The 17,734-nt window shown below is 39.7% G+C and overlaps 1 protein-coding gene across 2 annotated transcripts; it reads right to left on the bottom strand.

The window, feature by feature from the left end:
• Positions 1–1,472: 1,472 nt before the first annotated feature.
• cmtm8b (CKLF-like MARVEL transmembrane domain containing 8b) lies at positions 1,473–5,879 on the bottom strand. Of its 2 annotated transcripts, none has more exons than XM_074654811.1 (4): positions 5,682–5,876; positions 3,579–3,752; positions 3,270–3,389; positions 1,473–2,448 (listed from the first exon to the last, which is right to left on the bottom strand). In XM_074654811.1, exons 1-4 carry the CDS (start codon positions 5,811–5,813, stop codon positions 2,362–2,364), a joined length of 513 nt encoding a protein of 170 aa, XP_074510912.1. In that variant the 5' UTR covers positions 5,814–5,876; the 3' UTR covers positions 1,473–2,361. The 2 variants fall into 2 exon arrangements, with proteins under 2 accessions (XP_074510912.1, XP_074510911.1); XM_074654810.1 differs by having other exon boundaries at positions 2,393–2,816; positions 5,682–5,879.
• Positions 5,880–17,734: the final 11,855 nt, after the last annotated feature.

Raw genomic sequence — 17,734 nt, 5'->3', positions numbered from 1 at the left:
ATTTCGGTGACTTTAAAGTAGAAGTACTGGTATCTGTTTAAGTTATGATATAAAAGCTGATATTGATAATGAATAAGATGATAAAAAGGATTGAATATGCTTACTGAGTTTGTGTAAAGTTTACTTTGATGAATGGTTTGAAACTGACAGCGATTTAAAGTCAACACTTGAACGTAGTCTCATATTTCTTTCTTTGCCTCTTAGTGTAATGATTTTTTCTGCTGCTTCCTCTCTGTTTTAGCTACAACTTAAAGGGACTGTTTGTAAGAATCAGAAATGCTTGTTAACAGCGACACCTGTGGCCTTTAAGTCAACGAAAGTCAGCTTGAGGCGACGCGTCAGCTAAAAGCACAATATCACTCTATATTTCAGCTGCTTGGCAGTAATGTTAGCTGACCAGACCAAGGTCTCTCCATGAATCAATGCTGATCATAGTGTTGGCTTTTCCTGCCTCAGCCTCCCGACCGCGGCCGGAGGGAACAGGGGAGACGCCGGAGTTTTGGTCGGAGACGATAACATTTCTCTCTGCGGAGCCCCGTCACTTCACAAGACACGGGAAACCTCTGTTGGTCTGGAGGAGCTGCAGCAGTTATTTCTGCACAAACGTCCACTGAACATTCACTAGATATTCTCAGAGCTACGAAGTCTTCTGCAGTGTGGAGTGTGCACGCATACACGTGAGGTGGAGCGACCTGAGTGAAGGCAAGTAGGCAGAGGAGCAGAGGAGCAGAGTACAGCAGAGACTCCGGCCCTGGAGACCAAAGCTATGGTCTCTCCCGCGTCCTCCGACCGCGGCCAACACTGTTTAACAGACGGGCTTCACTAGATATAACCAAGAGGTTTTGGTGCTTCCGTGTAGTTTGTGTTGGAGTCTGAGTCTGAACAGCGTAGCCAAACGCAAGCGCGCATATGCGAGTGCGCATGGGACACCGACGCGGGTGATTTATACGTGTAAGAAGTTACAAACAGTCCCTTTAAAGAACAAAATAAAATAATTTCCGAAGTTATGGAAATAAATTAAACTTTAAAGAATGGAGTCTCAGAGGTCATTCATGTTTTATTGGAAATTTCAACAAGCAGTAGCCATAAAAAAGGTGAACAAGTGGGTCACTTTCTTTGGCACTTGTGATAAGATCCAGACCCCAAAGCAGACCATAGAGGCAATTTGAGGTTTAAGTAAAAAGACAGTTTACTTCTAGATTAAAGCTGATATCATGCAAACAACTCCGCTGCAGCAAGACATCAGCAACATCAGTATGTTTGCAAAAGTAAACATACTGAGTTAACTTGGACGATGTGACCATGTACAGGGTAAAACGGCTCTCTACTGTAGTATTTATACTGCATACTATATACTGCATGGCTCATTAATGGATGAGCAGCTGTGGATGCAGGTCAGCTTATCTTCAGAAGCTCAATGAGGGCATCTACTGGAGAGAAGAGGGATAACAGGACACAGTGAGGGACGTAGACATCGATCACCTTTTATTCTTTCACATTAAACACCTGAAAAATTCAGTTTCAACAAAAGTGGAAAAAGTGGCAGTAAAAGAGAAACCCTGATCAGTGAGATAAAAGTGGAGAAGTAATCAAACGTAGCACAATGTTTTTTCCTTTGAGATAATATTTTGGTTTCAAATGATTTTTATTAACTTTCAATTATTATATTTAGTTTAATTCTTCTGCAATTTTGTTCTAATCTCATAGAAAACTGCATTAAATGCTAAAATGACTCCCAGGTCCTTTGATACACAAGTAAACATTAGAGTTGACTACTGAAGTATAACTAGTATTACTTAGTTGTTACTAATCTGCTTTACTACACCTCTGCTGGAAGGGGGACTGTTGAAGGGCAAAGCTTCATATTTCTATATAGAAATAATTACTTTAACAGAATCTGGTCTTCTATTGCACAAAGTTTATCCTCAATATCTCATTCTTGTTTGTGTGTCCTGTGTCTTGTTGTTTATTCCACACCAGGGCACATGAAATAAAAAATAAATAAGTAACTGGGTGCAGGATTGTAGACGGCGTACTGCTCATTCCTGTGTGTGACGCTTCAATGCATTCAACCTCAAACATACAACAGCAAACATGCTGAAAATATCTTTTGTCTTTGTACAGTTTAGCTCAGATTGGACTGTTTTTTGGACTTTACTACTGTTTAGTTTCAAAGTCGACAAAAGCTTGTTGAAAGCAAAAGTGTTGTCCTGCTAAACACACGACCTGCAACATCATGATCATATTATACATATACAGTTTCTATACAAGTTTTAATTAAACTGAAGTCTTGTCCTGCTCTGAAGTTCGAACTCCATCAGACACGTTCCTCAGAGAAAGTCTGAACAGCAAGTAACGAGACTATTGTTCTTCTTCTGTGGTTTTCCAGGCGCAGTAGCTCAGGTAGCTGCTTCCTGTGTAGCACAGTGTGGTCAGAAAGGCAAAGAACTGAAAAGATGAGGAAAATGGAGAGGGACACAATGAGGAGTAAAGTTGACTTTTAATATTTGAAAAGCATAGTTCACTCTAAACTAAAACAATCTAAACTACAGTAGTATTTTGCCATTAACTAAGAGGCACACAGCTACCTTTAGTTGCAATGACAGAATGAGAATAAGGGCATACCCCTCACTTTTGTAAATGACTTTGTTAAATGTGATGATGTTTTACTTTAAATCTAAGTGGCTGATGTTGTTGGAGCAGAACACCAAGTTATTCACAGTGTCACATCTGGCATGTTGGGTACTATGTGTGAAACTTTCCCATTTGTAGTTTCTTTCTTGGTCTTTCTTGGTCTCTGCTGCTTCAATTATGACCTTTTTTTAAAAAAATAAAAATGTATCTTGTGAGTGCCCCAACAAGTTTGAGTTTAATGAGTCTAAAAATATAAGAATCAGCTTTGTAAGCCTACGTATTTGTGGAATGTGGACTCCTCGGGTCATTATTCACAAAAACACAACCTTGGTGTCCAGACATCTGCTGTTGCACAGTGCAATCACTTATTGCACAAATCCTAGATTATACTGCACATGTGGTTGTTATATATTCCTCTTTTTTTTAATGGAAGCACTTCAGTTGCTTTAGTGACACTGGGCTGCTCTCGTCTTGTTGAGTGTAATGTGGACGTACAAACCTCAGAGATATTTTTGATATACTTGCATATATACAACAACAACAACAACAACAACAACAACAACAACTGTCTTTTTGGATGAACTTTTCTCTCAACAGATCATATGTACAGTATATATAGACAGGAGTGCTCTTACTGCAGACGCTGCCCAGCAGTTGTAGTTGTGTCGCCCCCTAGTGGCCTGGTTGACTGAGAGAGCGTCTACTACTGCTGTCACCAGATACAGAGCTGCAGCGCTACAGTTCAGACACAGAGACTAGAAGAGAGACAGACACACTAACAGTGAAGCAGATAGACAGACAAAGCAGTCAGACCATTCTCTCTGTGTGTGTGTGTGTGTGTGTGTGTGTGTGTGTGTGTGTGTGTGTGTGTGTGTGTGTGTGTGTGTGTGTGTGTGTGTGTGTGTGTGTGTGTGTGTGTGTGTGTGTGTGTGTGTGTGTGTTACCAGTGTAGTCCAGGGGACCTGTGGGATCCTGTTGTGGACTCCAATCAGGTAAATTATAAACAGGCCAACGGTCAGAACCCAACACAGGATGGCAACAAACATCACCCAGCAGAGAGCAGGGAGACGGAAATACTCTGTACCTCCGACCAGGATCCACACCAACATACCACACACCTAGAGTAGAGGAGACAAGATGAGAGGGGAGGAGAGGAGAGGAGACAAGATGAGACAGGAGAAGAGGAGAGGAGAGGAGACAAGATGAGACAGGAGGAGAGGAAAGGAGAGGAGACAATAGGAGAGGGGAGGAGAGGAGAGGAGAGGAGAGGAGAGGAGAGGAGAGGAGAGGAGAGGAGAGGAGAGGAGAGGAGACAACATGAGACAGGAGGAGAGGAGAGGAGACAATATGAGACAGAAGGAGAGGAGAGGAGAGCAGAGGAGAGGAGAGGAGAGGAGAGGAGACATGAGGAGAGGACAGGAGAGGACAGGAGAGGAGAGGAGAGGAGAGGAGACAGGAGGAGAGGAAAGGAGAGGAGACAGGAAGAGAGGAGAGGAGGGGAGAGGAGACAGGAGGAGAGGAGAGGAGGGGAGGGGAGAGGAGAGGAGGGGAGGGGAGGGGAGAGGAGAGGAGACGTTAACATATTTCTTGATTTACTGAGTTAAAGAAGGAAATAAAAGGTAAAGAGAGGTGAAAGATAAAACTAGAAAAAAGAGGACAGCAAAGACAAAATAGGTATAAATCTTTGGAGAAGATAGTTATGAGACACGAAATGTAACATTTTGAGGCAGTTGATGTGCAACTTTGCCAATAAACAATTTAAATAAATCAAACTAAAAACATAACAAAAAGTAGAAGCATTAGTGCCCTTCATTTGTTGTTCCATGAGTCATTTCCAAACAGCCAACATGCTCCGTCTCCACTCAATCAGATGTGGTTAATAACTCAATCTCATTCTTCAACACTATTCCAGATCCACCCTTCCTGTTTCACAACAGAAGACTGCTGCTGGAGGTTTCTCATATCACAGGAAGAGAACGTTTTCTGGTGTGAAACACGACTTTAAGAAGGGTTGGTTTATTTTAAATTAAAATCTCTTGTAGATTATCAATTTAACATCACAGTCACTGACATGTTTCAGTGCACCAACTGTCACATTCATTTAACCCAAAAACCTGAATTTACAGTTAAATGTAGTATTTACAATTAAATATAGTATTTATAGTTAAATATAGTATTTACAGTTACATGTAGTATTTACAGTTAAATGTAGTATTTACAGTTAAATGTAGTATTTACAGTTAAATGTAGTATTTTCAGTTAAATGCAGTATTTTCAGTTAAATGTAGTATTTTCAGTTAAATATAGTATGTACAGTTAAATGCAGTATTTACAGATAACTGTAGTATTTTCAGTTAAATATAGTATATACAGTTAAATGTAGTATTTTCAGGATGTAGTTTTTGTTGTTTTACCAGCATCTAATGTATTTATGATTTGAAGTTATTCTAATGTGTAGTATGAACCCACAATCTGTTATATAATGCCCAACATAAACAACTTTAGTGTGTGTCTGCAATTAGATTTAAAGTTGTTGCGATTGTAATCAGATTACTTGAACTGCCCCTCCGCTGCCTGGCAGCCGGCCAGCCTGTATTTACAGAACGGAAGAGACACAATGAGGGAGAGGAAGGAGGAAGAGTTGATTTGCTTCTTATGTTTTTGGTTAACTTCCTATTTTCTTAGAAAAATACATTTTCTGTTTTTCCTTTAACTCTATTAAATAGTCTAGAGAATACCACAAATAATCTATTTTACTCATGAATTTAGGATCCGTTTGACAGAAGAGGACGATAATTAACGAGTCTCTTGTTTTCTAACACAAACCTGCCTTCATATGTTCCCTACTGTAGACTAGAAACAACCCCAACCATCAGGTTGTCATATTCATCACCACCTCCTGACAATGATTATTAAATGCAGCTATAATCAGCGGTTCCAGTAGTAACGTATTGATCTGATCAGATCTGTTGTCATGGAGACGTTTCAGAACTGCTGAGAATTTACTAATGATGATGCAGGCTCATAAAATCCATATTCACACTTACTATCTCAGCCAGGAGGAGGATTCCTTTGGCGGTTGTGGTGAAGTGCCGGTCGAAGGCCAAGGTGGAGGTTGAGATGTTGCATTCTGGGACTGAGGGGCTGCGGCGGGCCGACGCCACGGCGGCTCTCTCCATGGTGCTCTGACCCAGACGGTCTGTGTGCTCTCAGTCGGGTTGTCGCTGTTGCAGAGGAAGTTGTGTTCCTGTCCCGGAATTCAACAAGGACAACCCTCCATGAAGGGTTTAACTCTAAATACTGTAAATACTGTTTATCAGCTCACAGATTAATAATAATTGCATAATTAAACATTTGAGTTGTCTTATTCACCTTAATTTAAAAATCACTGACTCTTCTTCTCTGTTGGGTATTTAAATGTTAATCAACATTTACACTGTAGAGCCAGTTTGGTACTAAAAAAGATAGAAAGATTTACTTACCTTCTGTCACTGCTTTTTTTTTAATTCTTTTATTGTGTGGTGATAAATAAATGTCCTAAATTAGGAGCCATGATGCCACATTACACATCTGGACTGTTGCAGAGGTGACAATAAATAGGAGGGACATTAAGATGACAGTCCCTTCAGAGGGCGACAAGAGGAGCGCTGTGTGTGACATCTACACACTAATAATGACAGTTGTGCTACTGATGATAAATGATGCTGATAGGTAAGAGGAAGAGGAAGAGGAGGAGTCTGTGTGGGGGAACAGAGTAGCGTTATCCCGCTAACAACAATAATTGTTATTTAGGTTGATATGCTGCATTCCAGGCTGTCATTGTTTTCTGCAATACCGTGAAAATCAATGTGCAGTGATTCAGTCTTAAGTTATGTAATGCTCCACAATGGACCTTTTACTTTTGTGATGCATTCAAGGAAGCTTGGATATCTAATACTTAGAGGCCTAAAACAGAGTGGCATTATTGGAAAGAAGAAACCCAGACCATTGACCTCCAGATATGTGAATGAAAATGGGTTCTATTGGTACCCACGAGTCTCCCCTTTACAGACATGCCCACTTTATGATAATCACATGCAGTTTGGGGCAAAAGCCATGCATTTTTTTTTTTTTTTTGCCATGTAGTACAAAATAAAATGACTTGTGGTGACCTCTAGGATAATCACAGCTTCATGAAACTTTACAGCCACAAACTAGAGACCTAGAGCATTCAGAGGATGGATGGATCAAACTAGAGACCTAGAGCATTCAGAGGATGGATGGATCAAACTAGAGACCTAGAGCATTCAGAGGATGGATGGATCAAACTAGAGACCTAGAGCATTCAGAGGATGGATGGATCAAACTAGAGACCTAGAGCATTCAGAGGATGGATGGATCAAACTAGAGACCTAGAGCATTCAGAGGATGGATGGATCAAACTAGAGACCTAGAGCATTCAGAGGATGGATGGATCAAACTAGAGACGTAGAGCATTCAGAGGATGGATGGATCAAACTAGAGACATAGAGCATTCAGAGGATGGATGGATCAAACTAGAGACCTAGAGCATTCAGAGAATGGATGGATCAAACTAAAGACCTAGAGCATTCAGAGGATGGATGGATCAAACTAGAGACCTAGAGCATTCAGAGGATGGATGGATCAAACTAGAGACCTAGAGCATTCAGAGGATGGATGGATCAAACTAGAGACCTAGAGTATTCAGAGGATGGATGGATCAGACTAGAGACCTAGAGCATTCAGAGGATGGATGGATCAAACTAGAGACCTAGAGCATTCAGAGGATGGATGGATCAAACTAGAGACCTGGAGCATTCAGAGGATGGATGGCTTTCCTAGCTAGACTGACAATGCAATTCTTGCAGAAATCTCAAAAGTATTTGATTCCAAATCACAATGTGGCTTTTTCTGTGGTGTTCCTCAAGGTCTTGGTGTCTTAATGTGGTATTTTAGAGGGATTAATGGTCATTTTTATCATTTCTCAAGTGTTAAAAAATAGTTCAATTTAGCATCAAATCTAATAAATGGTATCACAAAAATGTATGAGACATAATAGAGCATGGAAATGACCATCATATACTTCCATCATAATGTTCTTAGGCCTTATACACTTTCAAAATAAATTTGAATTCATTAATTGATGATTATGTCTGATTAATGACTAGAACAACTTGACACACACTGCTGAGCTGCATCTCAAATTAATCTTCAGGTTCCAGCTTTCAGATGATGTACACCACTTCTATGTGATATCTACTGTTGACCTGATGTCTACCCCTAAAGACATTTTAAAAATGACATTTAGTTCTTCTCCCTCAATAAAATATCCCTCTTCATATAAGATGATACTCCACTGAAAAGTCCATTCTCAGTATGGCACTGTTAATGAACTCTGGGTTTAAGTTTCCACCTCATGTGTTAGTTGCATATTGGACTCCGATTGGCTCCAAACTAGTTGTGATGTCATAATATCCTGCTAATGTGTAGCCTACATGTGTTCAACTGAGATTCAGTGTGAGAAAAGACAAACTTTTCCCCTTCAGCAGATGAATGTGAATGCAGCCTTCTACTCTTCACATCCTTCATTCTGCTCAGTGAAGGTCGAACATCCAAGTGAAGTCACGGAACACATTTTTGAGTTGAGGAGACTTTAAGGAGTTTATCACGCTCAGACCTTGTTGCTGCATTAACTCAATTCTGACCACCGAGTGAGAAGAAAGATTTCTGGCCTCGTTACGTAAAACCCCGTGTTCTTCTATCAGGTGTGCTGCAGTGCAGCTGTGGAGGCAGTGAGGAGCTCTGACCCCTGGGGGGCAGTAGTTACACATGGACAAAAAGTAAACCTCAATACAGAGGAAACAGCAGAGTAGAGGGACAAAAGACGCAAGGTTGAGGCCAACAAGGCGTGCTGGGCGGGTTAACTGTCGCTACTGTGGGCGTGTAAACTGTTGTTTTCATTTATTCTGTATTTTTGCAGCTAATAAGGAGAATAGGGTGATGAGAACATGGCTGATCCAACTGATGCTCACTCTCTACAGAAACAGGTGTGCATTCGGCCTGTCAGGAACTTGGTTGACTGAATGTTTAATTCTGCTGTGAGCGTTGCACGGACATTTATAACCGTGCATGTGCTGATTATGTTCTTTTTCCTCACAACTGAACAGAGTAGAGAAGATTAGAACAGAGGGAATAAAATTATGCATTGATCAACTAGAAGCAACCTTTAGTTTTTATATAATAAAAAATATGATTCACATATGTAATCTTTATTTGTAATTGAATCAGTGAGATTACTTGTTTCTCTGCTCTATAGCTGTAACTCTGATTGGACAGAAGTGACAAACAACTTCAGTCTTATTACAAAAAAATCAAATGGCAACGAAGCCAGCAAGATTTTTGATTAAAAAACAAATAGAGCAATAACCTTCACATTAAGATGCTTTGTGGTGTTGTGCTGCAGTCACTAGCCTGGGCAATGTATTATCTGACTGGGTATTTTACATGCTGTTTCTTATGCTACTTGATGGACTAATTCTGCCCTGCTGAGCACATTCTGCTCTGTACAGCAATAGATCCACTGCAGCAATCTATACTCTGCATTACTCTCTCTCTCTCTCCCTCCATTTACTCAACCAACAGACCAGCTCTCCTTGTCTTCCTTGTGCTAGCCAGTGGCTACATGTAGCCAATACAATAAATAATAATACAAATAAATGGTCATTTCTGTACATGGGATTGTCAGCTTGCACCCAGATACTTTAGTCTTTCTTCGAGAGCAATAGATTTTTCTATATGGGCTGTCTAACAGCTAATTATCACAGTAGGACTGAGGTCATTTCACTTTCATTCTTATTAATTAAAAATGGAAACACAATCTCAATGTCATTTACTAATGTCAGAGCACAGTCTTAATTATTTTATGACAGATTGAACGTGACCACCTTCAGAAAGTTTCCCTTTGTCAGACTCTGTATGTCGTAGTCTATGGTATATGTGTGCTTTTTGTTTGGAAGATTGATTGTAGATGTTATTCCTTAATAGACTCAATGAAAATGGATTTTATAGAAAATCCTAATTTTTGTCTGGAGTGTGGTGTAGATGGTCAATGGCTTTTGTGATTGATTTTATTTTATCTTCATTATAATATTTATAAGTTTTATTTCCCATATATAGTAGGGCTGTTAATCAATTAGAATATTTAATCGCGATTAATCGCATAATTGTCCATAGTTAATCGCGTTCAAAATGGACCTTAAAGGGAGATTTGTCATATATTTAATCCTCTTATCAACATGGGAGTGGACAAATATGCTGCTTTATGCAAATGTATGTACATACAGTATTTATTACTGTAAATCAATGAACAACACAAAACAATGACAGATATTGTCCAGAAACCCTCACAGGTACTGCATTTAGCATAAAACAATATGCTCCAATCATAACATGGCAAACTGCAGCCCAACAGGCAACAACAGCTGTCAGTGTGTCAGTGTGCTGACTTGACTATGACTTGCCCCATCTGCATGTGATTATCATAAAGTGGGCATGTCTGTAAAGGGGAGACTCGTAGGTACCCATAGAACCCATTTACATTCACTGATCTGGAGGTCAGAGGTCAAGGGAACCCTTTGAAAATGGACATGACAGTTTTTCCTCGACAAAATTTAGTGTAAATTTGGAGCGTTATTTAACCTCCTTCACTACAAGCTAGTATGACATGGTTGGTACCGATGGATTCATCAGGTTTTATAGTTTTATATGATTACAGTGTCTTCACTTTGGCTTTACAACTTGAGCCGCTACAACCCTAAAAAACGCAAGATGCGTTAATGCCTTAACACAAGTTCATTTAATCACTTGTGGTGTGACCTCAACACCACTTGTTTAAGTGAACTGGCTGCATGAATGACCAGGTTTAAAGTGCTATTGATAACATTGATAACATTCAGCTACAAGATGTCCCATTCTTTCTCTCTATCTCTCTCGTTCCATCGCATTTACTTCACTACAAGTTGTTGCCAGGCATTTACCGTCATTCTCAGCCATTGATCTGTTTTTTCCACACTAACTAACTGACGACGCAGAGATACCACCTGATACCAACGTCGTTTTACTATTGGTTTACAAGCCTTGTTAGAAATGGGAACCAAACGTAAGATATCTTCCAAAGAGATAAACAAAACATTCATTTTGGACCCGCCAAAATTTTTACAATGATTAATTCCCAGTCATAAAATTTCTTTTCAGGAAAAGCCATACTTTTATTTGGCACCACGGATCATACTCCCGATTTTCATCGCCCTCTCACTGTTTCCTCCCGGAGTTACAATTCTCCCGCATTTCTCCAGATTTTCATACAAATGTTCGCACCCTTTTTTTCCTTTTCATTATCTCAACCTGTTTCTAGCACTCTTCAGCGTGTACAAGCCCTACTGTTTCTTCCCGGACAACAATACAGCTACGCCTGATGTCGTTTCGTGGGGGAAGAGAGCTTCCCGTGGTTTGAGCTGTGCTCAGTGCGTGCTGCACCCAAAGTCATGGTGTGGCGCTAGCCGTTGGAAATAACGTGTTTCAGAGCGGAGTGGTGCCGTTGTCACGTTGTGTCTGAAAGGACCTCCCTATTTGGTTTCCAAATTTTGCCTATTTTTGAGGTCTCAAGGTTGGCAAGAATCCTGTGGATGTATATTATTTATTTTTAAATATTCATTTACATTGAAAAGCTCTCAATAAGACCTTTAAAGTTTCATGTTTAAAGATACAGTATGTAGAGATGGATGGAGTTTTTGGAGGACCATGTACAGTAGATTAAAACATGTACCAGTGAATTGGAGGAAAACATTTTACAGTAATACCATAAAATCCTCTCATCACATGAACATGCAGGTATTAGTGGGATGTCAGTGAATATCTGGTGGATGCAGCCAGCGTGATCTCACATAGTCCTCATCACAATTATTAGTAATACATCAGGCTTTTCCACTCATCAATAACCCGCTGCCTCCTGTAGTAACCGCTCTCTTAGACTCTCCAAAGTAATTATTATGCTCTATATTGTCTCAGCGGCTCAATTAAAAACGGGGTTTCTCCTTTAATTTCCTGAAATACCACAAAGGCTTAGAGAAACGCAGGTGATTAACGGTTACTTCCCTGATTTTTTAGTGATTTTATGCCCACACTCATCCCTCATCCCTTTGGCCTTGTTGGAGATTTTTGATCATTTAAGTAATGATAATAATGAAGATTGACAAATAGTTCACCTGGCCTGTTCATGTTATTGTTAACCATAGAATTGTAATGTAATCAACTCTATCAGGACTGAAGAGTGAGTTCAGTTTAGTGCACCAATCATTTAACCAAACTACAGAATCTGAATCATGCATACAGTAAATGTAGGATGAGAACTATGTGAAATAACAGAAAATAACAATATTTCTTTGACTCTTTTGAAGGAAAATGTAAATTCATGACAATATCTGGACTTTATGTTGTAGTATTTCACTACCTGTGTTGATTTAATTCATTTTAATTGAATTAAGGGAAACCTTTCAGGCCTACCAGTGGCTCACAATCATCATCTCTAAGTGAGTCAATTGAAAAAGAGAAAATAAAATGAATAGAATGGGTTTTCCGCAGACTCCAGAGGGAATTATGCAATAGACTAAAAGTGTGCAGTTGTACCTTTTATTGCTTGTACTTTCCTTCTATACTGTACCTTCTTTTCTGAGAGTGTGGAGAGGAAAGAGAGCGAAGTATCACATCTCTGCTGGAAATGACAGAGCTTTTATCTAGTTTATCCCCCCCCCCCTCCTTAAAGTGTTGTTTCCATTCTCACCATTGTCTTCATTACTACTCTGTATTTACTCTTCTTTCCTTCCCTCTAATTCTCTCTCCCCCCGTTGTTGTTGTTGTTGTTGTTGTTGTTCTTCTTCTTCTTCTTCTTCTTCTTCTTCTTCTTCTTCTTCTTCTTCTTCTTCTTCTTATTCGTGGTTAGTGTTTAGATTCTGCTGCTGTGACACACACACACACACACACACACACATACACATACACACAATGCACCATTTACTGAAACTCGACATGCTAAAATGTAAATAACCTGAACTCCGCCTGAACCTCCCCATCCCCTCTACACACACACACACACACACACACACTAATAAATGTGTGCGAGCCCAGATGCTGCACTGTAATTGGCCGCTGTGGCTTCCTGCTGTGGAGAAGATATTTTTAATGCACACACTTAAAGACACACACACACACACACACACACACACACACACACACACACACACACACACACACACACACACACAGTAATCCTTTGCCTCTGCAACATCTGCCACATCCCCCAACACATGTGCTGGTTAAATGCAACCACACACACACACAAACACACACATAGAAGCATCATACACGCACCCAGTGTAACCGTGCAGGCAGCCCCTCCCTGTTTAACCACCAGCTCTGACATCAGTTCTAAATAAAATTATGTGGTTGTTCACCGACAGGCACGACCTCGCCCTCTGAGGCTTCAGCTGCTGCTGCTGCTGCTGCAGTGTTTCCCTTGGATCGGTGCCTGTGCTGTGTGGACAGGCCTCTGGAACAGTGTTTGGATCATGTGACGCTAAACATTTCCACTTCAACTTGTAGTGAGAGGGAACGAATGCTGTTCAAAAAAGTGCTTGACGCCAACATCTATCAGAGCTCAGTAACTATTTTGTGAAATCAGTGGGCTGTGGGTCGCCAGATATTCCCATTTAAACTTCAGTCAGACATCTTTAAATTTATTTCTTACCTGCCTTTTCTCTTCTCATATTCCACCTTCTTCCGTCCTCAACTTTAGCTTCATTTTCACCGTCAGCCTTGTTAACATCAGCTCCTTTTTATGTCAAGTAGACACCATTTCTCTAAAAGGTCATCCCTGTGACTATAGGACCGAAGACACTATTCAATGTTTACCTTCTGTGTTCCTCTCCAGATGTGTTTGGCTAAAGTGAAATAATGTGTGATGTTAAACTTGCTGAAGGCTATTTGAGGTTGGAGCAAAGGAACAAAATAATAATGCATGGCCCCTAATTAGGAAATGGTTGAGGAGAAGCGGCGGCTGATTTCACCTTGTTGACTCTGAGTTAATGACGACTGAGCGCGTAAGAGGGTGAGAGCGAGGTGATATTGTTTAAAATGGCTGAAATTTTCAATTATTTTAACATCATCGATAGGCAGGTATATCGAAATGGCAGGGTTCATTTAATTTATTTAATTTATTTATTTTTATTTTATGTATTTTTAAATTTCATTTAATTTATTTAACTTAATTTAATTTATTGAATTCATTTATGTATTTATTTATTCATCCATTCATTTATTTATTCATTCATTCATTTAAAATCTATTGAGAAACTTTTTATGGATAAAATAACCAGATCTGTTTCTGTCTAATCCAGTGAATTAAATACCTGACAAATCAAGATATCCTTCACAATGATGCAAAAATCATATAAAATTCAGTATTGCCACACAGCAGTCTGGCTCATTGGTTGCTGACAATGTTCTGCATACACCCAGAAATATTGAATTGATACCCAGTACGGTATAAATGGTATGATCCACCCCTAGTAGCTGGTAATAGTGTTTAAATCCTTAATATACAGTCACGGTCTAAATATTGGTTATTCGGAATGTAAGAACATATCTAAAATATCGGGTCTCACGATATCAGGTTATGTGAGACTGTATTGATTCTCAAAAACACTGCATTGGTTTTTAATTCATAGTTTACTTGCAAAGATGATCTCAGTCAATACTTCATTTAATTTGAAAAGAGATGCACAGTAGTGTATGATGTTGGATGTAACAGGGACTGGGAGAAATGCAAATGCAGATCCATCTGTTCTGATTGCATAAAAAACATCAACTTGTTTTACTCAGATTTCCTGTGTATGGTGGTGTGTTCTTTATACCATGAGTTTTCCTCAAATTAGATATAAAGAAAATCTCAATATATCGTCTTGCTTACAGTATGATACATATCATATTACAATACACAGCCCTATTGGTTATTTTTTTCTCTAAAACAATGAATTAGTATGAGAGGGAGATACGTGTGAAGAAGCTTTGATTTCTAAAAGATTTATTATGTTTTCTGTTAAATTACGGAACGTGAGAAAGCCTTATTATTTAAAGTCCGAGAGGCGGTACTGCTTTGTCCGAGTTGGGGGAGAGATCGTCCCTCCATCTCTCTATGAGCATTTACTATCTACTAACCTTACTAGTTAAGAGAGACAGAGGGAGGGAGGGGGCGAGCAAAGAGAGAGAGAGAGAGAGAGAGAGAGAGAGAGAGAGAGAGAGAGAGAGAGAGAGAGAGAGAGAGAGAGCGATGGATGTATCAAACAGCAGCCCCCTGCTGAGCGGGGAATGGAAAAGCTGCTGGCACCAACATGAATATTTCAGCAGATAGCTACAGCTCTCTGTACCCCTCTCTCTCTCTCTCTCTCTCTCTCTTTCTCTCTCTCTCTCTCTCTCTCTCTCTCTATCTATCTCTCTCACCTTTTCCTTCTCTCCACTTCCCTCCCTCTTAACCCTCCACCACCCACCCCACTGCTCCTCTCTCCCTTTACTCTCTTGTGGAGTGGACAGTGATAATGAAGAGAGTGATAGAGATGGAGAGAGTGAGACAGAGAGAGAGAGAGAGAGAGAGAGAGAGAGAGAGAGAGAGAGAGACCTCCTCAGACTGAATTCTGGGTAGCCAAATCAGAAAATGGCTCCTGAATATAAATCTGTGAAAGCAGCAGCAGCAGCAGCAGCAGCAGCAGAGTGTTGCCTCAACTTGGCTGCTTCCCCAACCCCCCCCCCTCTCCCCCTGCTAGACACTTGTGATGGTTTGGCCTGAGGTAGTTAGACAATAAAAACACAACAAATGGAACAAAACAAATATCAGCAGGCGGGGAGTTTCTCTGGAGACCTAAATAGATTTTTAACTGCTATTTTTTTTTCTCAATAATTTAACAACTTCTTTCCTTATCTGCTTTTTATTTTTAGCAATCTTGGTATTTAGAGTGTGGTTGTGTATTCAAATGCAAGTCTGTAGTGCCGGTCTGTGTATTGGGGCGATGATAAAGACTAATGCTTCATCAATAGAAATCCTTTGATCAGTAATAACTAATGTTTCTGATAATTGCAAATAGCTACAGTACAAAATTTGGATGCGCAATGCAGAATATAAAGGTGAGCTGTTGCCTGGAGGAGCAGTCTGTGTGATCTGTAGTTTTTTGCAACAACAACAAAAAAAATAAAGCGCTGCTGAAAATTTGTCTAGAAAGTGTACGTTTTAAGTTTGAGTAAAACAAGTCACTTGAGATTGGGAAAATCATTTGAATAATATTCAGACTTGATCTATGTCTAGCTCGTATTTTTGGCATCATACCCAAAATAAACAAAACCCTTGGGTTGCCGGGAGTTTGTCATCAGAAACTTTTAGGGAATAGGGGATTTAATGTGTCTCATGCATCACATTTAGAGAGCTTCTGCCACTGATTCGTTACGAGTTGAACCATCACCTAAAAAATTGAATTATAAAATAGTTTCTTAACGATATCTATCTGATTAACTGGTAAGAAAGCAGATTATTGTATTTTTCCATTTGGGCCTTTGGTGTGGTTGACGTGAGAAGAGAAATTATTTAAATTTACAATCTCCATCTATTTCAAGTCTCAAGTAGGGTAAAATGTGACACCTACAATGAACCTATAAAGGAAAGTGGAACACCACTTGAGGCCATAATGGTTTATCATAATGGATCTATTCCCCCCCGCTCGGCTTGTTTTGTTGTATCAGCCTATTGTTTGGGCTAATTCACTCTGTTTCTGTTGGGATTATAACAGAGGCGTTGCTGATAGTGCCAATATAATCAGCCAGCCAAATAGCCTCCAACCTGGATATACTGTACAGATACAGCCTCGTTATTTCTGTGTTTTTCTCCATCAGTGTCTGTGCCAACGTGTCTAAAGCTGGCTGACAGTTATTTGGATAGCAATAAGTTGATCCTACACTTCCCATGATGCAAATCTTTTCCCTCCATGTCTGTAATTCAAACTTCACATCACCAAATCTGTAGTCTTTACGTCCAAGCCAAGACAACCCTGATGACATTGTCTATTCTCAGATTTTAGAAAGCGCCAACCGGGCACAGAAGACATTGATGAGACCTTTAAATATAAACAGTATGATTAGATCAGATCTGGTGAGTGGAGGATGTGCGTTGTACCGAAGAAAGCATGATGAAACTATAAGTTGATTTGAAGGAAAACTATTACTATAAAATAAACAATTTTTCATAATACGTAATAATAATAAATAAACAGCTTTTTTTCATCCCAAAAAATAAATAAGAATTAAAGGTCACCTATTATGCAAAATGCACTTTTCCATGTCTTTTAAACATCAATATCTGTCCCCAGTGTGTCTACAAGTCACCATAGTATCATAAAAGACCATCCTCTCTCTTTTTCTCCTGCTCCGTTTGTCCGGAAATGGGTGTCGAAAAACGCTGCGCAGCTTTTCCTTCTCTTCTGACGTCGTTTGAGAAATGCAAGCCATGTAAGGGTTTCCTGGTCGAACCAGAGCAGAACCTTCAGTAGCTGACCCCGCCCCACAGCGCGTCACTGTCTCTCCTCCTCAACCGAACTTGAGCAAAGTAGCTCCTACTGTTAGTCTGCAAGAACCAGCAGAACAGGCTTCATGTACTCCCATCATCTAAATATAACATGTTCTTTCACAAAGGCTTTATGTAATTACACTGTTTAAACAGATGATATTTATATATTATATATATTTGATGTCATGCATGTAGAAGAGTACAGGTAGTAAATAGTGACTTGTAAGCAACACAACACATTTCTGTTTCACAGTCAAACTTTATTTGAGTTGACAGATGACAATATTAATTATTCACAGCATTTGTAATCATCTCACCTGCAGTTATGTTAACATGGTACAGGAGAAAGTCTTCAGCTCTGGTAAACTATGGTAAGCTAAGCTCCGGTGGTCTGTAGTCATGGTAACACAGAGACAGCTCCTACTGTAAATAATATACCAT

Source organism: Sebastes fasciatus, chromosome 12, assembly GCF_043250625.1.
Source record: "Sebastes fasciatus isolate fSebFas1 chromosome 12, fSebFas1.pri, whole genome shotgun sequence".
Taxonomy (NCBI): domain Eukaryota; kingdom Metazoa; phylum Chordata; class Actinopteri; order Perciformes; family Sebastidae; genus Sebastes; species Sebastes fasciatus.
Note: the sequence above shows the minus strand (reverse complement) of the source record. Positions and strands in the feature narration are given on the sequence as shown.

Coding starts and splice junctions, on each gene's coding strand:
- cmtm8b (XM_074654810.1), bottom strand. CDS start 5,813: ATGGAGAGAGCCGCCGTGGCGTCGGCCCGCCGCAGCCCCTCAGTCCCA. Junction 3,390..3,578: donor AGGTCCCCTGGACTACACTG/GTAACACACACA, acceptor TCTCTCTTCTAG/TCTCTGTGTCTGAACTGTAG. Junction 2,817..3,269: donor ACTGCTGGGCAGCGTCTGCA/GTAAGAGCACTC, acceptor TTTTAAAAAAAG/GTCATAATTGAAGCAGCAGA.